The sequence below is a fragment of the Lactuca serriola genome, chromosome 4 (genome assembly GCF_051521515.1).
Source record: "Lactuca serriola cultivar US96UC23 chromosome 4, Lser_US96UC23_V15, whole genome shotgun sequence".
NCBI lineage: Eukaryota > Viridiplantae > Streptophyta > Magnoliopsida > Asterales > Asteraceae > Lactuca > Lactuca serriola.
Window position 1 is genome coordinate 117,743,193 of NC_136411.1, and position 17,520 is coordinate 117,760,712.

The 17,520-nt window shown below is 34.4% G+C and overlaps 1 protein-coding gene and 1 long non-coding RNA gene across 2 annotated transcripts; both read left to right on the forward strand.

Annotated features, from left to right (window-relative positions):
• Positions 1-3,519: 3,519 nt before the first annotated feature.
• On the forward strand, positions 3,520-5,143 carry LOC145098762 (GDSL esterase/lipase At5g55050-like). Its single transcript, XM_079036369.1, has 5 exons — positions 3,520-3,772; positions 3,854-3,990; positions 4,103-4,324; positions 4,547-4,796; positions 4,923-5,143. Exons 1-5 carry the CDS (start codon positions 3,520-3,522, stop codon positions 5,141-5,143), a joined length of 1,083 nt encoding a protein of 360 aa, XP_078892495.1.
• A 5,593-nt stretch (positions 5,144-10,736) lies between these two features.
• LOC145102406 (uncharacterized) lies at positions 10,737-14,604 on the forward strand. The gene is made up of 2 exons (XR_013706148.1): positions 10,737-11,268; positions 11,352-14,604. It is a non-coding gene; the product is annotated as an uncharacterized LOC145102406 (long non-coding RNA).
• Positions 14,605-17,520: the final 2,916 nt, after the last annotated feature.

A 17,520-nucleotide genomic window follows, 5' to 3' on the forward strand; every position in this document is an offset into this window, starting at 1 on the left:
CTCTGATATGGCAACGTCGTTCACCTAATACTCTCTCAAAAGTAGCTCTTTCTTAAGGTATTAACTCTCTTTCATCTTCTGGCCATTGCGTTTGTTCTAAGATCCCTTCCACTATCGATTTTGTTTTCTCCAAAAGTGATTAACAATTAAATATAAATAAACACTTATTTATATGAGAAAATTATAATTAAATATTTACGTATTGTTGTTCTGCCTCAACACTAACAAATACATCATTCATATCGATATGAGCCTTGCGAAACGTTTTCATTTTCTTCAGGTTCTGTTTAACATTAAAAACTAGATTATATTTTAAAAAAATAATTACAGATATCGTATGTTACATTCTTATAGCAAGTACTTCTATATGAGCTTGACCCCCCACGGTTCATGGTCATTTGCATTTCATGGATTTTTTTGTTTCTTTCTGAAGCAGCTAGTGTTCAGCCGTTTGAAAATACTCAACTGTTTCCTCTAATTATCAACGACTATATCATGTGGGGGGTTGGCTAGTGCTCTTTGGATATCCTCATACCCTCTAACTTGCAAAAATTATTCTTTTGCATCAACTTTACGCTCTCGATAACCTTTTAACAAAACCGCTTCAAAACTCTTTAATAGCATAGCAGTGTTTGGATGCCGGGACATCCCATCCAAATCAAATTTTGTCTACAAAAAAAGTTAGCCAAGTAAAAACCAATAATAATTAACCATATAAAATATTCTTATATAAATAATTTACCCCTAAATGTTGTTTTACCTTGTCCTTTATCGCGGGTGAAACTTTTTTCCATGTCCATTTATCAAAAGGGACCATCTGCCACATTATTTTCCCAAATTCACGTGCAAACATGTCATTCGACTCTCATAAGAGATCATATTTCATATCCCTATCATACTCCATGTCAATCAGTTTGCTCTTATTCTGTAACAGCGCTCTTTCGAGCTTAAGGTTTTTTGGTTTTCCTCAGACTCTCCTGTGTGGCACAACTACAAATATAATTAAAATTATTAGAAACGGTATTTTATAATAACTAAATAGAAATTCATAGTAAGACTTACCATCATGTTCATGATGTCAGCATCTCTACTGCCTAGGAAAGGTGGGTCCTCAGCTCCATCACCCCCATGTCCACGGCCCATAACAGTAGCCGTGGTGTACAAAAACAAGAGCCATATCAATTATACATTATGCTTTACATGACGAAATGAATTATAGAATCCTACTTTTTATTTTTTTTTAATTATAACATTAAATGACATTACGATTTATAGCATCCTACTTTTTTTTAATTATAGCATTGTAGTTTTGAGGCTTACCTAATTAAGTCATAAAAAATTAAGAATACATTCTTATTGCACACAAATACACATACATCCATCATACCTACACACACATATACAATATATACAAATCTACATATACATACATTATTCACACATAAATTTTTGATTGCATACAAATATACATATACACAATACACATACATCCATCATACATATACACATATATACAATACATACAAATACACATATGCATACATCTATACAAACATACATGATTACATACCAAATACACATAAACATAAACAAAATGCACTAATAAACATATAAATTGTTGGATTAAACAAATTTGCATACCAAATACTATATGTTTGTATACCGTTAAATTCATGCAATAATCATTAGATTTCTTATCATAACCTTGAATATGACCGAAATAATTCTATAATTATTTTAGCTCTAAAAGTTTGCATACCATCTGTTTTACAGTTTTAGTTCAAATATCATCTGTTTGAATGCCAAATACCATCTATTTGCATACCAAAGAGAATCACTAACCTGAAATCGAAATAAGAAGCACTACCTGTGTTGGTGTTTTCGCCGAAAAAATCTACAATGGCGATGGCCTCGCCGAAGCAGCAACAACAATGGCTGTTTGTGGATTTCTTGATCACAAAAAAAATTATCTTAGAGTGGACACACTTCAGAGGAGAAAAACCGACAGAAAGGACGAGAAATTACTTACCATCAGCGATTTTATGGTCGAAGGGTCGCTGAAAACACACCTAATCGCCGGTAAACACCCCAAAATTGTCGGTATAAAAACCCTGGTGGTGTTCCTGTCAGTCAGTCAGAGGTGGTAATCGGCTGGTGAACGACCTTAAGTTTTCCAAAGGGTCAGAGTGGAGTCGTAATCGCCGAAGAAGAGAAGTGGGAGTGATAGTGAGAAAGCAGAACGTCGACAAGGGGATGAAATCGACTTAAGCCATTATCAGTGAAGGTAATAGCGGCGACATGGAGCAATATCGGCGACACTCGATGGTAAATGGAAGGAAGTTTTTGCGGTCAACATTTTTTAGGATATTAGCGGTGACGGGGTAGCCGCTATTTCTGTTGCCGGTAATAATTTTGTACCGTTGGATAGGAATTAAGACCGACGGCTATGGTGAAGCCCATATTTGACAGGGATCCAGGTTTTTGATCAGAATTTGATCTTGTTTTCATGCATCACTATTAGTGCAAATTGGTTCGTGTGTGTATATATATATATATATATATATATATATATATATATATATATATATATATATATATATATATATATATATATATATATATATATATATATATATATATATATATATATATATATATATATATTGGGGATGCTGGTGATAAGCGCAATGGTGGTGACTTAAACTTCGGTTGCATGCTATCGTGGGTTCTTCTTAGCATGGATCTTTGATTTCTATTCCTGGTTAAGTTTGCTGCCTTCTTTCAAGGAATTAATTACAAGTCGTTAATGAATGAAATTCGTCGGTTGACAACATTGAACAAAAAGTTCCATACATGCTCAGTTTCTTTATGTTGTTTGTGCACCACTGCTACCATACAACTGATCACGACATGATTCCTACAAAAAGTCGGTTACAGCCAAAAGATTTATATAACCGTATATTTTAGACCAATGGCGCATAGCTAGCATATATAGCATACTAAAAAACACATCTAATTATCAACAAATCATGCATTTATCGCTTGTTCATTTGACTAAGAAATTAAAGTTAGCTTTAACTTTAACAAATCAAACATATAATTTTCCAAACTCCGAAATTCAATAATATGTTTCCAAAATCTGAAAACATACATTGTTAACTTTGTGACATGGACGGCAAGTATTGTACATAATGCACAATCTAAGTTGATTATTAATTTATTTCATCCTTTTGTGTTCATGGAATATTTTTAGCTATAAGAGACAACAGTGTCAAAATAAAAAGTTTAAATCAAGCCATAGTTCGAAAGATCCGTCCTACTCAACATAGACTTCTTGTAGAACTTCATGGATTACTTCAATGTACTTGACTCACTCATGTTTTGTCTAATATTCAATCCGAAACCCTATATATATTTTTATTCACTTGTTAACAAATATTTATATTCTTCATATATAACTCAATATTCACTATCAAGAATAAAAAAAATTCCTATTACATAAACATTCTGATGGGAAAAATGTGCTTGGTTTTTTTCTATCTTCTGGTGGGTACTTTTTTTACGGTTTCACAAGTTTCCAGCGCCATTATAACTGTTAATTTCACTACGCCTGCCATTTTCATATTTGGTGATTCAACTGCTGATGTGGGAACAAACTCTTTCTTGCCAAAAACCAAAATACGAGCTAATTTTCCTCACAATGGGATTGATTTTCCTAATTCTAGACCAACAGGACGTTTCAGCAACGGCTTCAACAGTGCAGATTATTTGTGTTAGTACGATCAAATTATCACGAAATGTAGTTAGAGTTAAATTAGTTTTACTGATATATTATTTATTTCATTGATTTCAGCAAAGCTAATGGGACAAAAAAGAAGCCCACAGCCATACTTGTTTCTCCTGAAAGCGGGTCTTAGAAAGCGAATGTTTAGAGGTGTAAATTTCGCATCAGGAGCATCTGGTCTTCTGGATGTAACAGGGAAACACTTGGTAAGTCTCAGTGTATGGCTGCCCCTTGTTTAATTATGCGGTCATGTGACCTCATATATTCTGTTGTATCTTTTGCTTTTGGTCATTCCTAATATGGTTAAAACGTGAGCAGAATGTTGTATCGATGTCTGAGCAAATTAAGCAGTTCAAGACAGTACGTGGCAATCTAACATTGGTAAAGGGACGAGGAGCTACAAAAAACATACTTGCAACATCCGTATTCGCCATTAGTGTCGGGAGCAATGACATTTTTGGCTATTTTGAAAACAGGAGCACTGTTGATCCTACTATTTTCATTGCTTCTTTAATGACGGCATATGAGTGTCACATTGAGGTACATATTTTGCATACGTGTCACCACCACAAAGTTCAAATTAACATGTGTGGTGAAAATTGTTTTATACAACCTGTGTCGCAAAAGGTGCCATATTGGGGTTTTAAGATGGAACTTTGTGTCACAAAATGCCATGTTTTATGTAATATTGTGATTTGTTAAGTTTTTACTATATACTAATTATCACGAAGCCAAACTAAAACAATGTTGGAATCATTGAAGTCTTTGTACAACCTTGGAGCAAGGAAGTTCGGGATCATAAGTGTGCCACCAATTGGATGTTGTCCGTCACAAAGAATTTTTAATGTTACCGGGGGATGTTTTGAGATAGAAAACACTTTTGCTCGGGCTTTTCACTCATCGCTCGATGCTCTCTTGAAGAAACTATCTTGTAAACTATCAGGCATGAAGTATTCACTCGGGAATTCATATGAAATGACGATTAACGTCATCAATTTCCCACAGCTGTTCAGTAAGTACATATACCAAACTCTTTACGACATACTTTGCTCTTTTGACTTTTCACATTTAGCGGTTGATAGTATATGTTACTAATTTCGTTTCTTTCTTTCTTTTTTTTTTTTTTTTTTTTTGTCAGATTTTACGTATGTGGACAGAGCGTGTTGTGGGGAAGGGTGGTTAAATGCAGAAAAGCCTTGTACTCCGAAAGCAAATTTATGCTCAAGCCGCAACAACTACCTCTTTTGGGATTTGTTCCATCCGACACAATATGCTTCCAAGCTTGCAGCCGTAACTTTATATAATGGTGGACCACAATTTGTGACCCCGATTAACTTCGCTCAGTTAGCAGCATACTGATTTGTTTTGTTAGTTTTTGTGGTTGATGTTACATTTAATTTGTTGCAACATGTTTTTTAATTCGATCATACAAAATATGATCATATGCACGAATAAGTAGTCTCGTCTTAACGTTTGTATAAGACGATAGAGAGATTTTAATAACTTATAAGTTATTTGTCTTTTATTAATGAAAATGCTAGACTGCGTTTAAAAGATCACATATGCATTTATCTACATTTGCCCATCTACTTTTATGTCTCTCCATCATTCTTAAATCATCCGTATCATTATATAATATCATTGGACGTTCAATTATGTCACATTAACTTTTGCAAGACCCCATATTAGTCCAATACCAACACAATATATATCAAGAAATGTTGTTGCTTACAACTTCATTACAAGTTCTTTTTATTGCACTAATCGTTCTTAAGCTTAGTTTTTCTTGTGTGGTTGTTCTTTCTACACATTGAGCTTAAAATAAGCCATTAAGTCAATGTATAACCACTTCATCCTCACCCCATTTCCCTCAACCCCACACCCTTCTCCCACCCCTTCTTCCTCCTAAAGAAAACCAAGACGATAAACCAACTCAGGTAGATTGATTACACTTCCATTTTCTCCCTTTATCGCCTCTACATTTCCTTGATTATAAATTGGCAAATCAATCGATAAATTGGAATATGACGACAGGGAACTCCATTGATAAATCCCAAATGTGGAATCCAGAAACGATTCATAGTGGAGGATGTGGGTACCGATCATTGATTTTTCTTAAACCCAAGTTTGCAATCGAGCAAATTGAATCCCTAATTTGGAATCAAACAAATCGAAGAATTGAATGTGCGCTTTATTCGTAATCTTACTTTTATGCAAAACATGGGAAACTCTGGAAGGTGGTGGCCAACTCCTTTATGATAACGGGTTTAGGGCAACAATGCCAACAATACCCTTTGGTGATTGGAAATGTTATATTAAATACAATTGAGATGATTAAACACGTGGAGGGTTTGAATGGTAAAGAATGAAGGAACAAGTTCATCACCATTATTATATGTAATTTTCACACCATATGTCGGTTAAATATTCAAAACTGATGATATAGTGGAGTCAAACAAAAAGAACGAATTCTCAGTTAGGAAAGCGGAGTCAAACAAAAATCAAAAACTCATGGTACAAACAATTAGGGGTTATCGTGGTTTAGTTTGAAACCGTGAAACCGGTCAAATCAGTCATCGGTTTGATTTTACGGTTTGTATTTTTCTTAACGGTTTGGTTTGCGGTTTCGAACTTTTCAAACCGTAATGAACGGTTTGGCTTATGGTTTTTACAATTTCAAACCGTATAAAAACCGGACCAGACCGTATCTATATATTAATTAATTTTTTATATGTAATTGTATTTTGTTGTATTATATATTAATTTTTATATATAAATAATAAAATTTAAAACCCACAAGTCCACAACATTTAATTATCACAGCCTAATCCTAATTTATTTTGTGAACCCAATCCCAAGTCCAATAGATGTTTCTCTTACCCTAATCCCAAAAGATGCGTTGTCTCAAAATCAGAAAGATAGAAACTCGAATTCCTTTCCCTTTTGGCACTTTTAATAGGTTAATAGTGCAGTTTTTTTTACTAAATTAGTTTAATGAACTCGACTAAAATGGGCCTAAAAAGCCCAAACCATGAAACCAAACCGGAGCCAACCGTTTAGTAATGGTTTGGTTTGGTTCGGTTTTAAAATTTCAACGGTTCGGCTTCGGTTTTTGCTTGACAAAAACCGTTACTAACGGTTTGACTTCGTTTTAACCTAAAAACCGAACCGTGAACACCCCTACAAACAATTAATAAAACTATCTCTTTAATTAAATGAGAAAATAACTCAAAACTCAATTTGTGAATACAATCTCTTACCCTACACGGCTAAACAAGATGTATATATATATATATATATATATATATATATATTCTAATCTACCGACTTCTAATTAGATCACAATTAGGAAACTAGAAACTGATTTGAACATAGTTTCCTAAAAACTAAGTTGATTTTGCTTGGTCTCCAAGTCCTACTCGACTTAGGATTCCAAGAATCACCCCTAGATCTCTAAGTCCTTCTAGAGAATTCTTCAACACCGATCAAGATCCACATTTCCTTCAATTTGGTCCGAGCTAGTGGTTTCGTAAGAATGTTCACCCTTTGTTCTTCACCGGGAATGTACTCCACCTCCACTTGTTCGTTTTCAACACAATTACGAATGAAGTGAATCCTCGTGTGAATGTGTTTACTTCTTCCATGAAAGGTGGGATTCTTCGTTATTCGATAGCCGACTTGTTATCAACTTTAAGAATCACTTTTTCTTGCGCTTTGTTCATGATTTCTCCAAGCAAATCTTGAAGCCATATTGCTTGACATGCGGTCGCCGTGGCCGCCATGAATTCTGCCTCGCAAGATGATAAAGCAACGGTATCTTGCTTTTGCGAACACCATGTAATTGGAGATGACCCGTAGTAGAAAATGTGAACGGTTGTGCTTTTTTCGTCATTCGGGTCAACATTGTGGCTACTATCACTATAACCAATAAGTTGCCCTTGTCCCATCCTCTCGTACTTGATTCCGTATCCCGTTGTTCCTCGTAAGTACCTTAAAATGTGTTTGATTGCAACACCATGTGATTCTCTTGGACTTTGCATGTATCGGCTAACAGCTCGTACTACATATGTCATATCAGGTCTTATTTGCAAGAGATATCTAAGGCATCCTACCACCGTTCGATATTGTGTCGGTTCGATTTCGGGTTCATCTTCGTCCTTTGACAATTTATTTCCCGGTTCCATTGGAATGTGGGTCGGATTGCAATCATGTAAACCTGCTTCTTTTAAAATGCGTTGAGCATATGCCTCTTGGTTTATAGTAATCCCCGATTCTTCTTGCTTAACTTCAATGCCAAGGTAATAAGTCAATCTTCCAAGATCTGACATCTCAAAGTTCTTGGACATCTCTAATTTGAACCTCTTGATCATGCTCAAATTTGTAACTGTGAAAAATAAATCATCAACATAAATTGCTACAATTAGCAAGTTAGATCCTTCACTTTTCCAGTATACCGATGGTTCTTTCATGAACTTTTGAAATTTCATACTCTTCAAAATCCCATCAAGCTTCGTATTCCATGCTCGAGGTGCTTGTCTTAGACCATATAATGCTTTTGTAAGGCGATATACTTTATGCTCGTTGCCTTTCTTTAAACAACCTTCCGGTTGTGATATGTAAACGGTTTCATTTAATTCTCCATGTAAGAATGCCGTTTTAACATCTAAGTGGTGAAGCTCCCACTCATGAGTAGCAGCTAAGGCTATAAGAAACTAGATGGATTCGATTCGAGCTACCGAGGCAAATACTTCTTGAAAATCAATACCGGGTTGTTGCACGTAACCTTTAGCAACCAACCTTGCCTTGTATTTATTAATGGTGTCATCTACATTTTTCTTCAATTTGAACACCCATTTGAGTCCAATTGGCTTCACCCCCATAGGCTTGTTCACGAGAGTCTAAGTTTATCGAATTGATTTCTGCATCCATGGCTTTGACCCATTCTGGTTCTTTCTTCGCTTCTTCAACAGATACCAGTTCTTTATTGGTTGTTAGAAGGCGTTCTTCGAGATTATCAAGATCAAGCTCATAATCTTGAAATCGTCTTGGAGGTACTCTTTTTCTTGAGGGTCTTTGATTTGCAGCTCCTTGTTAAACATTATTATTTACCGGACTTGGTTGTTCATTATCTTGTACTTCTGCTTCGTCTCCCATCTCATGATCCGATTCAATCGGTTCAATTGGATTATCGTTTATATCGTTTCCTTGGTTGTTGTTTGCTTCGTCTCTTGGATAGTCCCATCGTATTATGAATGAGCCCGATTTTTCATTGTTGGTTCCTACTTCTTTGGTCCAATCCTGCCCTTTTGTTTCATCAAAATTAACATCTCGACTCATGATTATTTTTTGTGTCACCAGGTTAAATAACCGACAATATTTTGTACCCGGTTTGGAACCAACATGTACTAGTGGTCTTAATCTTGCATCCAACTTCTTTAGATTCACCACTTCGCCTTTTTCATGTGCTAAAACCCAAATATACGAACATTCTCTAAATTCGGTTTTCTTTTATATAACTTTTCGTATGGAGTTGTATCACCAAGGACTCTTGTGTAAACTCGATTGATTAGATTTGTAGAGTGATTTACCGCTTCTCCCCATAAGTAGTTTGGAACATGCATTGCCTTCATTATACTCCGTGTCATGTCCATAAGTGTTCGATTTCTTCGTTCGACAATACTGTTTTTTTGTGGAGAGTATGGGGTGGTAAGGTGGCGTTTGACTCCGTTTTGTTCACAAAAAGAATTAAACTCGAGAGAAGTAAACTCACCTCCTCGATCACTTCTAAACACTTTAAAAGGCTTTCCAATTTCATTCTCCACCAAAGCTTTGAATTTTTTGAAGGGTGTAAACGCCTAACTCTTTTCTTTCATGAGATAAATCCACATAAATCGTGAAAAATCATCAATTAGTGTAAAAATATACCGATTTTGACCCTTGGTTGCCAACGTGATCGGACCGCATAAATCACCGTGAACTAGCTCTAATGGTTGTTTTGCTTTGTATGTCGTCATAGTCGGGAATGACTTTCTTGTTTGCTTGCTCACCAAGCACGATTCAAACAATTGATTCTCATGATCAAATTGAGGTAACCCTTTGACTAAACCCTTCTTAGACATTTTTTTAATTGACTCGAAATTGATGTTCCTAAGTCTTTCATGCCATCGCGACGCATCTTCACTTATTCTCGAGTGAAGGTAAATAGGAACTCCAATTTGTAATTTTATTTTATAAAGGCAGTTTGGAGTTCTTTGTACTTTCATTAATAAGCAATTATCGACATCGTGCATGGTCAAATAGTTATCTTTCATTCGAATATGACACCCGGCTTCAGTTGTTTGTCCGAGACTAATAATATTGTTCTTGAGATACGGTATGTAGTAAATCTCTGTCATCAGCCTTTGTTGACCTATCTTTCCTTGGAAAAGTATAGCACCTTTTCCCTTGATTTTTACAGACGAATTATCTCCAAATTTAACCCTCCCAGTTATGCCTTCATCAAGTTCAGAGAAAAATGACCGGTTTCCCATCATGTGATTGCTTGCCCGGTTATCCAAATACCACACATCGTTGTCTTGTGAGTCGTATCGAGACGGTAACACCTTTTCTTCGTTTAAAAATACGGTCTCGTGTAAAAAAACGGTCTCGTCGGTGTCGTCATATTCGGCAAAATTACTCTCTTGTAATTTTTTAATTCGGTCCGGACGTTGAGACGTGAAGTGGCCCGGCTAATCGCACCGGTAACAGATAATTTTGGACTAGTCTTTTTTATTTTTATTTTTTTGATTAGGATCATAATTAGAATTGGGCGTGCTGTTGGACCGGTGATTATTGGACCCAGTGTTGTTGTTAGGACTGCCTCCTTGGTCCTGTTTTGTTTTAGAGCTTGATCCACTTGACCCATTAGACCCACAGGATTCGGATCCAGTTGAGCCATTAAACCCGTGTGCTTTGTTCCCAGTCGCACCAGTCCCGTGAGCCTCCACTGCCTTCCTCTTTCTTCTCCAGTTTTGATTCGAAGTTCCACCATGCTCGACAAATAGTGCTTGATCTTTCTCACCACCATAAGATTCTTCTTCTCTGATCCTCTCTTTATTTGCCTTCATCCTTCTAACTACATCATCAAAATTGGTATTATTTAGGTCTAGTATATGTTCCAGTGATGCTACCATATGAATGAATTTTCGTAGCAGTGACTTAAGGAACTTCTTTACAAGCTTGGATTCGTCGATCACAGATCCTAATGCTGCCGATTTTGAAGAAATTCCGGACAGCTTTTCGGAGAAATTGTCGATCGTCTCTGATTCGTTCATCCTAAGCTGATCGAATTTGACACCTAGGGTTTGAAGACGGGCCTCCTTCACTCTATCAACCCCAATGTATCGATCCTTGATTACGTCCCAAAGCGCCTTCGAAGACTCGACTTCTCTGATTTGCATGATTAATGATTTCGGGATCGCCTGATACAATAATCCCATTGCCAGGTAATCCTTTTCATCGTTTTCTCTAATTCTGGGTCGATAATACTCCACGCTTTATGAATTTTTAAAACAACCTTCATACGCAGGGACCAAGCTGTGTAATTTGTGGTATTGAGCATGGGACATTGAACCGAGGTCGCTCCAGTCTCCTTCTCCCTCTTCAGAGCACCGCCTGAAGACCCTTCATCTCCTATCATGTCGACCACCTTCTTCAACAGGTAAGTAAATTGATTTCAAAACCATATGTTCTTGGCTCTGATACCAATTCAAGTAAAAAATGTATAACACAAACAATTAATCAAACTATCTCTTTGATTAAATGAGAAAATAACTCAAAACTTAATTTGTGAATACAATCTCTTACCCTACACGGCTAAACAAGATGTATATATATATATATATATATATATATATATATATATATATATATATATATATATATATATATATATTCTAATCTACTGACTTGTAATTAGATCACAATTAGGAAACTAAAAACTGACTTGAACATAGTTTCCTAAAAACTAAGTTGATTTTGTTTGGTTTCCAAGTCCTACTCGACTTAGGATTCAAACATATGTTTTACATGAGAAATTCCATTTGTTACATGCCTGGATTCGGTCGGAACAAAAGGCTAACATAAAACACCCAAGAAACTTAAAAATTAGTAAGATATGGATGTATTATAAAATTATATTAACAAAAGACTGAAAGAGAATGTTGGTGGTATAACACAGTGATAAGTTTATCACTTTAGTAACATTAGTAAATGGACTATTATAAGATGATCAAGTATATGCATCCTTCATAAAATACTTATTGCTATATGTATTCTTTTTTTATCATGATTATTTTTACTTTTTGACACAAATGAAAAAATAAATCGTAACCATAAAATTTTTAGTCACATGATTTTTTTTAATAATTTATCACCATAAAATTAAATTATGACAAAAAACTAGTTATTGTCATGTTTCTTTTCTTTTATCATGACAAGTTTACTTTTAGACATATAAAAAAAAAGTAAACGACAACCTTAAAATACTTATAGTTACATGTTTTTTCTTTTACTATGTTGCTAATAAACACTGCCATTTGGTCACATAAAATAATTTTAGTCACCATATAAATTAGATTTTTGTAACAGTTTATTCATGTAACAAATTTCACCCTATTATTTCGTCACATAAATTTCGACTTTGTATGAGCTTATGTATTTATCATGTCAATTAATAATCATCAAAAGATTAATCTACATATCAAACAAAAAACCGTAACAAGTGATGACATATGGCCATACTGTTCAACCCTGGCTCGTACTTGTCATAATTTTAATGCTAAATCGTGGCTAAAGGTGTAAATATGATTTAAAATGGTCACAATAATTTAGCTAAAGTATGGCTAAAACAATATTAGAACATCATCAATGACCGTTATATATCAAAATATTCAAAATTGTGGTCAAATTGTTTTGACAAAATTATGGCCCTTGGTCATTTGGTATCGGTGTTCAAAGGGAATTTTCAAGGGCACAATTCCTATGAGCTCTTATAGAACCAGCAAAAATTTTATGAACATTACAAACATACTAGTAAGAACCTAAGTACTCCCGTAGTTTATAGAGAATTATGTGAGACACATACTGATTATTTATACGAATGATAGAATGATTCAAAGAGTACGAGCCTACTATTTTCCTAGTAAAATAATAACTTCTTAAAATACGGTTCAAAGGGCAACACCAACCTATCCTATGAAAGGTTTAACTAATGTATTTTATCTCAGTAGCTTGAAAACGGTCAGATGTTTTATATGGGGATTGTTGGAAAAATGTGTTTATCCATATTCCAAAAATAGGCTATCTCTATTTCTAAACACAAATCCAGATGTTGGTATATTATACGCTTAAAACGGAGTTAAAATGAATGAGAAACTAATCTTTAAAATGAATTAGTTTGATGATTTAGATAAACATTATTAATGAGCTTAAATAATCTCATAGAGGATGGAGGTTGAACAAGAAGTTTGTATATAACTTAGTAGAATTTATTTTTCTCCTTATAAAACTTATAGTGTCAGGTCTCTCTCTTGTGTCTGTAGAGGGTGAAGCTACGAACCAAAGTGCCTTGGTTCACTAAACTTGTTTGTGAGCATGCACGAATACACCGCTCTACCAAATAAGTCCATGGCATTTAAGTAAATATTTCTATTTCATTACTAAAAGTTTAATTTATATCAATTACAAACCTTGCATTAAACATAATATTAATCACATATTTTCGGTTTTGATTTTTTGGTTGATGCCAATGTGTCGGTTATACATTTTTCTCGGTATAAATACTACACTTTATGAGATAGATTGAGACATCTTATATGTTATTGAATCTCTTCCTCTACCTATTTCTTGTGTTTCCTGACACTTTCAAGGTAGAATTCATGGCTAAATGTGGGCAGTCTCCAAGAAGCGCTTTTAGTTGTTGCATCCTTGGAAACAAATGTTTGATTGCGCGAGAATTTATTCTAAGAACACCATGTTAAAACATGTTATCATTTTCTGATTTCTTGTTTGTTTTCATATATTACCGTAATATATTTTTCTACAAAACAACAATGTTTAAATATCCAAAAATAAAATCATTAAAATCCAACAATAATATGTCATTTGTTTTGATTAACTTAGAGATGGATCAACAAGGAATCTTTAGATTATGTAGTTAAGTTCATCAAAACTAATGATGACATTTAATGATTTTAACTATTATTTTAAATTTAAGATATTGTAAGTTAAGAAGTAATGCGACTGACCATGTGCTTTTTTTTTTTGGCAATAATGGCCTCCAAAACGAGGGTGTCCAAACCAGCTTATGCGTACATTGACTAATCCTCCATGGGAACATGAAGTTTATGCGTACATTGACTAATCCTCCATGGGAACATGAAGTTATGTCATTTGCCCCGGAGTTATAAAAAATGAACCTCTATGGCCACCCGAAGAATAACAATGTTAGGATTCGAACATGGGTTGTAACTTATCCATCATATCTTCTACATGACTTACCCCTACACCATAATCCTTGTGGTTGAGAATGAGCTTTTGTTAGTCAAGTGGGGAAAAAATTATGGACCAAATTGTACATGAGAATGAAAAGTTGAAATTATTTTCACTAATCTTGTAGATTTTGATGTGATTATAAGGAGGTAATCAGCTAGGGGGATTGTTTGTAACATCCTTGAATGTTTAGGAAAATTTAATATGTATTTTGCTATGATTGTACATTACAACAAGTGAATTCTTATTTTCAATACTGTTATGTTAATAAGAATGAAAGTTTAGTATAATGAGTTCCGATAAGATTTATACATTTTTTGATGAAGTGCATATTTTTGATGAAGTAAGGATTAAAACTTGAAAGAAATGAAAGTTACCAAAGTATGTTGCTTAAAACAGGAACTTAAAGACATTATGCCGCCCGTGTAAAATTACCTTTGGAAAACAACATTCGTTCAAAGGATCACAAATTATCTTTTTCAAAATACGTTGACCAAATCGAAATTTTTTAAATTACCTAACCGTATAAAAATGACCTTGGGAAACACGGGCCATGTAATTCAAGGCACGAAAAACACAGCTAATATAACTTGGTGGACTTGAAGATTATTAGATTAAAAGAACTTATATGGGCTCTTTGTCTCTCCAACTCTATAAAACATTTCAATTACATGTGAAAATGAATTTTGGTGTTCTTGAGCTTGATTTGAAGGCAAACCATGATATTTTAAGAGGAAAAAAGGAGTTAAACTTCATTTATATGGGGGTTGTTTGGTAGGATCAGAATTTTTAATATCTGAATTTTTAAGATGTCTGAATTTCTAAGAGGGTCTGAATTTTTATGTTCTGAATTTTTAACATGCAGATTGTTTGGAACCTCTAAATTGTTGTACTGAATTACAAAACGACCATTTTTTACCCTTCTAAATTAATTTTGTTGAATTCAATTTTTTTGTTTATAACATAACCGAACCAGCTTCTTCAATAACTATAAAAAAACATATACATCATACAAAAGAATATAAACAATGTACTCTTAAGATTATCAATATAAAAGCTAATGAAATAATATATACAAATACAATCATATATGTTCTTAAACGCGGGAATGGAAAAATGTTGCTAATCTAAAGACCATAATAACAACTCAAAGTTGATTAATTAAACCAATTAAAGGATAATCATTTGATGACGAAAATCTATTACTTGCAAATCCAATACCACATTCACGCCTAGTTTTCTGGGGCATAAACATTTTCCATTTGATTAGTTCCAGATACGTAACACATAAAAGTTGGACTTGCACTCACTTGCTCTTCTTGCTTTCAAATTATCTATCATAGACAAACCAAAGGAAATAAAGTTAGGTTCTTTTGGTGCTTCAAAATCTACATTCAACTATAAATCAAATTTCCATACCAAGGTTTTGAGGACAAGAAACATTACAACTTTTATGCACATCAGATTATTCAAATGGATACTAGGTCAAAGAATCATCAACCTTAATGACATCTTAAAACACATACCTACTTAGCTGCCCCCATTTAATTAAATTTTTTTTTGAAGCTTTTGAAGATAAGAAACATTAAAATTTTCATTAATTGTATATATAAACACAACTATACACCAATTCATTAACCAAACTTTAAATTTCAAAAACTTTTCAACAAAATCAGCAAATAATTTCATCAACTTTAGAGAATAATTTCATAAACTTTTCATCACAGATTCCTTGACATCATAGCGTAAATTCCATCAAATAATTTCAGCAAAAACAAAAAATAATCATTTTAGCAAATAAAAGATTGCCTTCACATCTGACATTTTAAGAGGTAAATAAAAGATTAAGAGGTATTTTTAAGAGTCTACCAAACACTGCATATTTGAAATATAAAGAGGTTGCCTCTTAATTTTAGAATTATGAGGCAAACAAACAGGGCCTTAGATTGAAAGTTAGCCTTCCCCCTTAACAACTTACTTTTACTCTATTAAATTTTTTGTAAAAGGATATGCATACCCTAGATTTTGTATCTCTTGTATGTTAATTTTTTTGAATTATATTGATAAGCTGATTATCATGCATATGATTTCAAGTATAAACACTCAAGATAAAAACATACTATAAAGTATGATATGGTTACTTAGGGGTTTTGACACAAACCTTAATTTTGATTATTAGTTTAAATATTAGAAATTTAGCATGGATGAAGAATTAGGACATACATATAAGTTATCTATGACTATTAAATCTTACAAGCATGGATTTAGTACTCTATCTATAAGTTTCTAAAAGGAAATGAGTGGTTGAAACTTAGACTTGATTTATGGGTTGAATTACACCCTTGATTTCATATGACTATGTTATGTTACTTGAATATGATTAAAGAAGATTTCTCAATAAGCACCAAGTATATATATATATATATATATATATATATATATATATATATATATATATATATATATATATATATATATATAAAGAGAGAGAGAGAGTAGTTAGTTGTAATTAAATATTAATGGGGAGTTCATGTGGATCTTTTATGATGGGGGTACATGTCTTAGTTATGAGTATCCCGTTGTGGAAATGGGAAGATATTACGATGGATTTTATCACGAAGCTACCCAGGACCGCACGGGGAGTGGATTCTATATGGGTCATCGTGGATCGATTGACCAAGAGCGCCCATTTTATCCCGATTCAGGAGAGCATCTCGGCCGAGAAGTTGGCCAACATCTATATCAGGGAGATAGTGGTGCGGCACGGGGTGCCAGTATCAGTGATTTCAGACAGAGATGTGCGTTTTATTTCCAGGTTTTGGAAGATGTTTCACGACGAGTTGGGTACTCGTCTGCATTTCAGCACCGCTTTTCACCCGTAGACGTATGGTCAGAGCGAGCGGACCATCCAAACTTTAGAGGATATGTTGCGGGCATGTGTTCTGGATTTCAGAGGTAGTTGGGATACCTACCTCCCGTTGGCGGAGTTCTCATATAATAATAGCTATCATGCGAGCATCGACCGTCCTCCCTCCGAGATGTTGTATGGGAGGAGGTGCAGGACCCCGATATGTTGGGGAGAGGTTGGCCAGAGGGTCATGGGGAGCACCGAAGTGGTGCTCCAGACGACCGAGAAGATCCAACAGGTCCGGAGTAGGCTTCAGACTGCTCAGAGTCGGCAGAAAAGTTATGTCAACAAGCGCCGT

Bases quoted from the DNA above. Each gene is read 5' to 3' on its own strand.
- LOC145098762 (XM_079036369.1), top strand. From the start codon at position 3,520: ATGTGCTTGGTTTTTTTCTATCTTCTGGTGGGTACTTTTTTTACGGTT. The intron at 3,991-4,102 runs GTAAGTCTCAGT...AAACGTGAGCAG, and splicing joins ATGTAACAGGGAAACACTTG to AATGTTGTATCGATGTCTGA. The intron at 4,325-4,546 runs GTACATATTTTG...GAATCATTGAAG, and splicing joins CATATGAGTGTCACATTGAG to TCTTTGTACAACCTTGGAGC.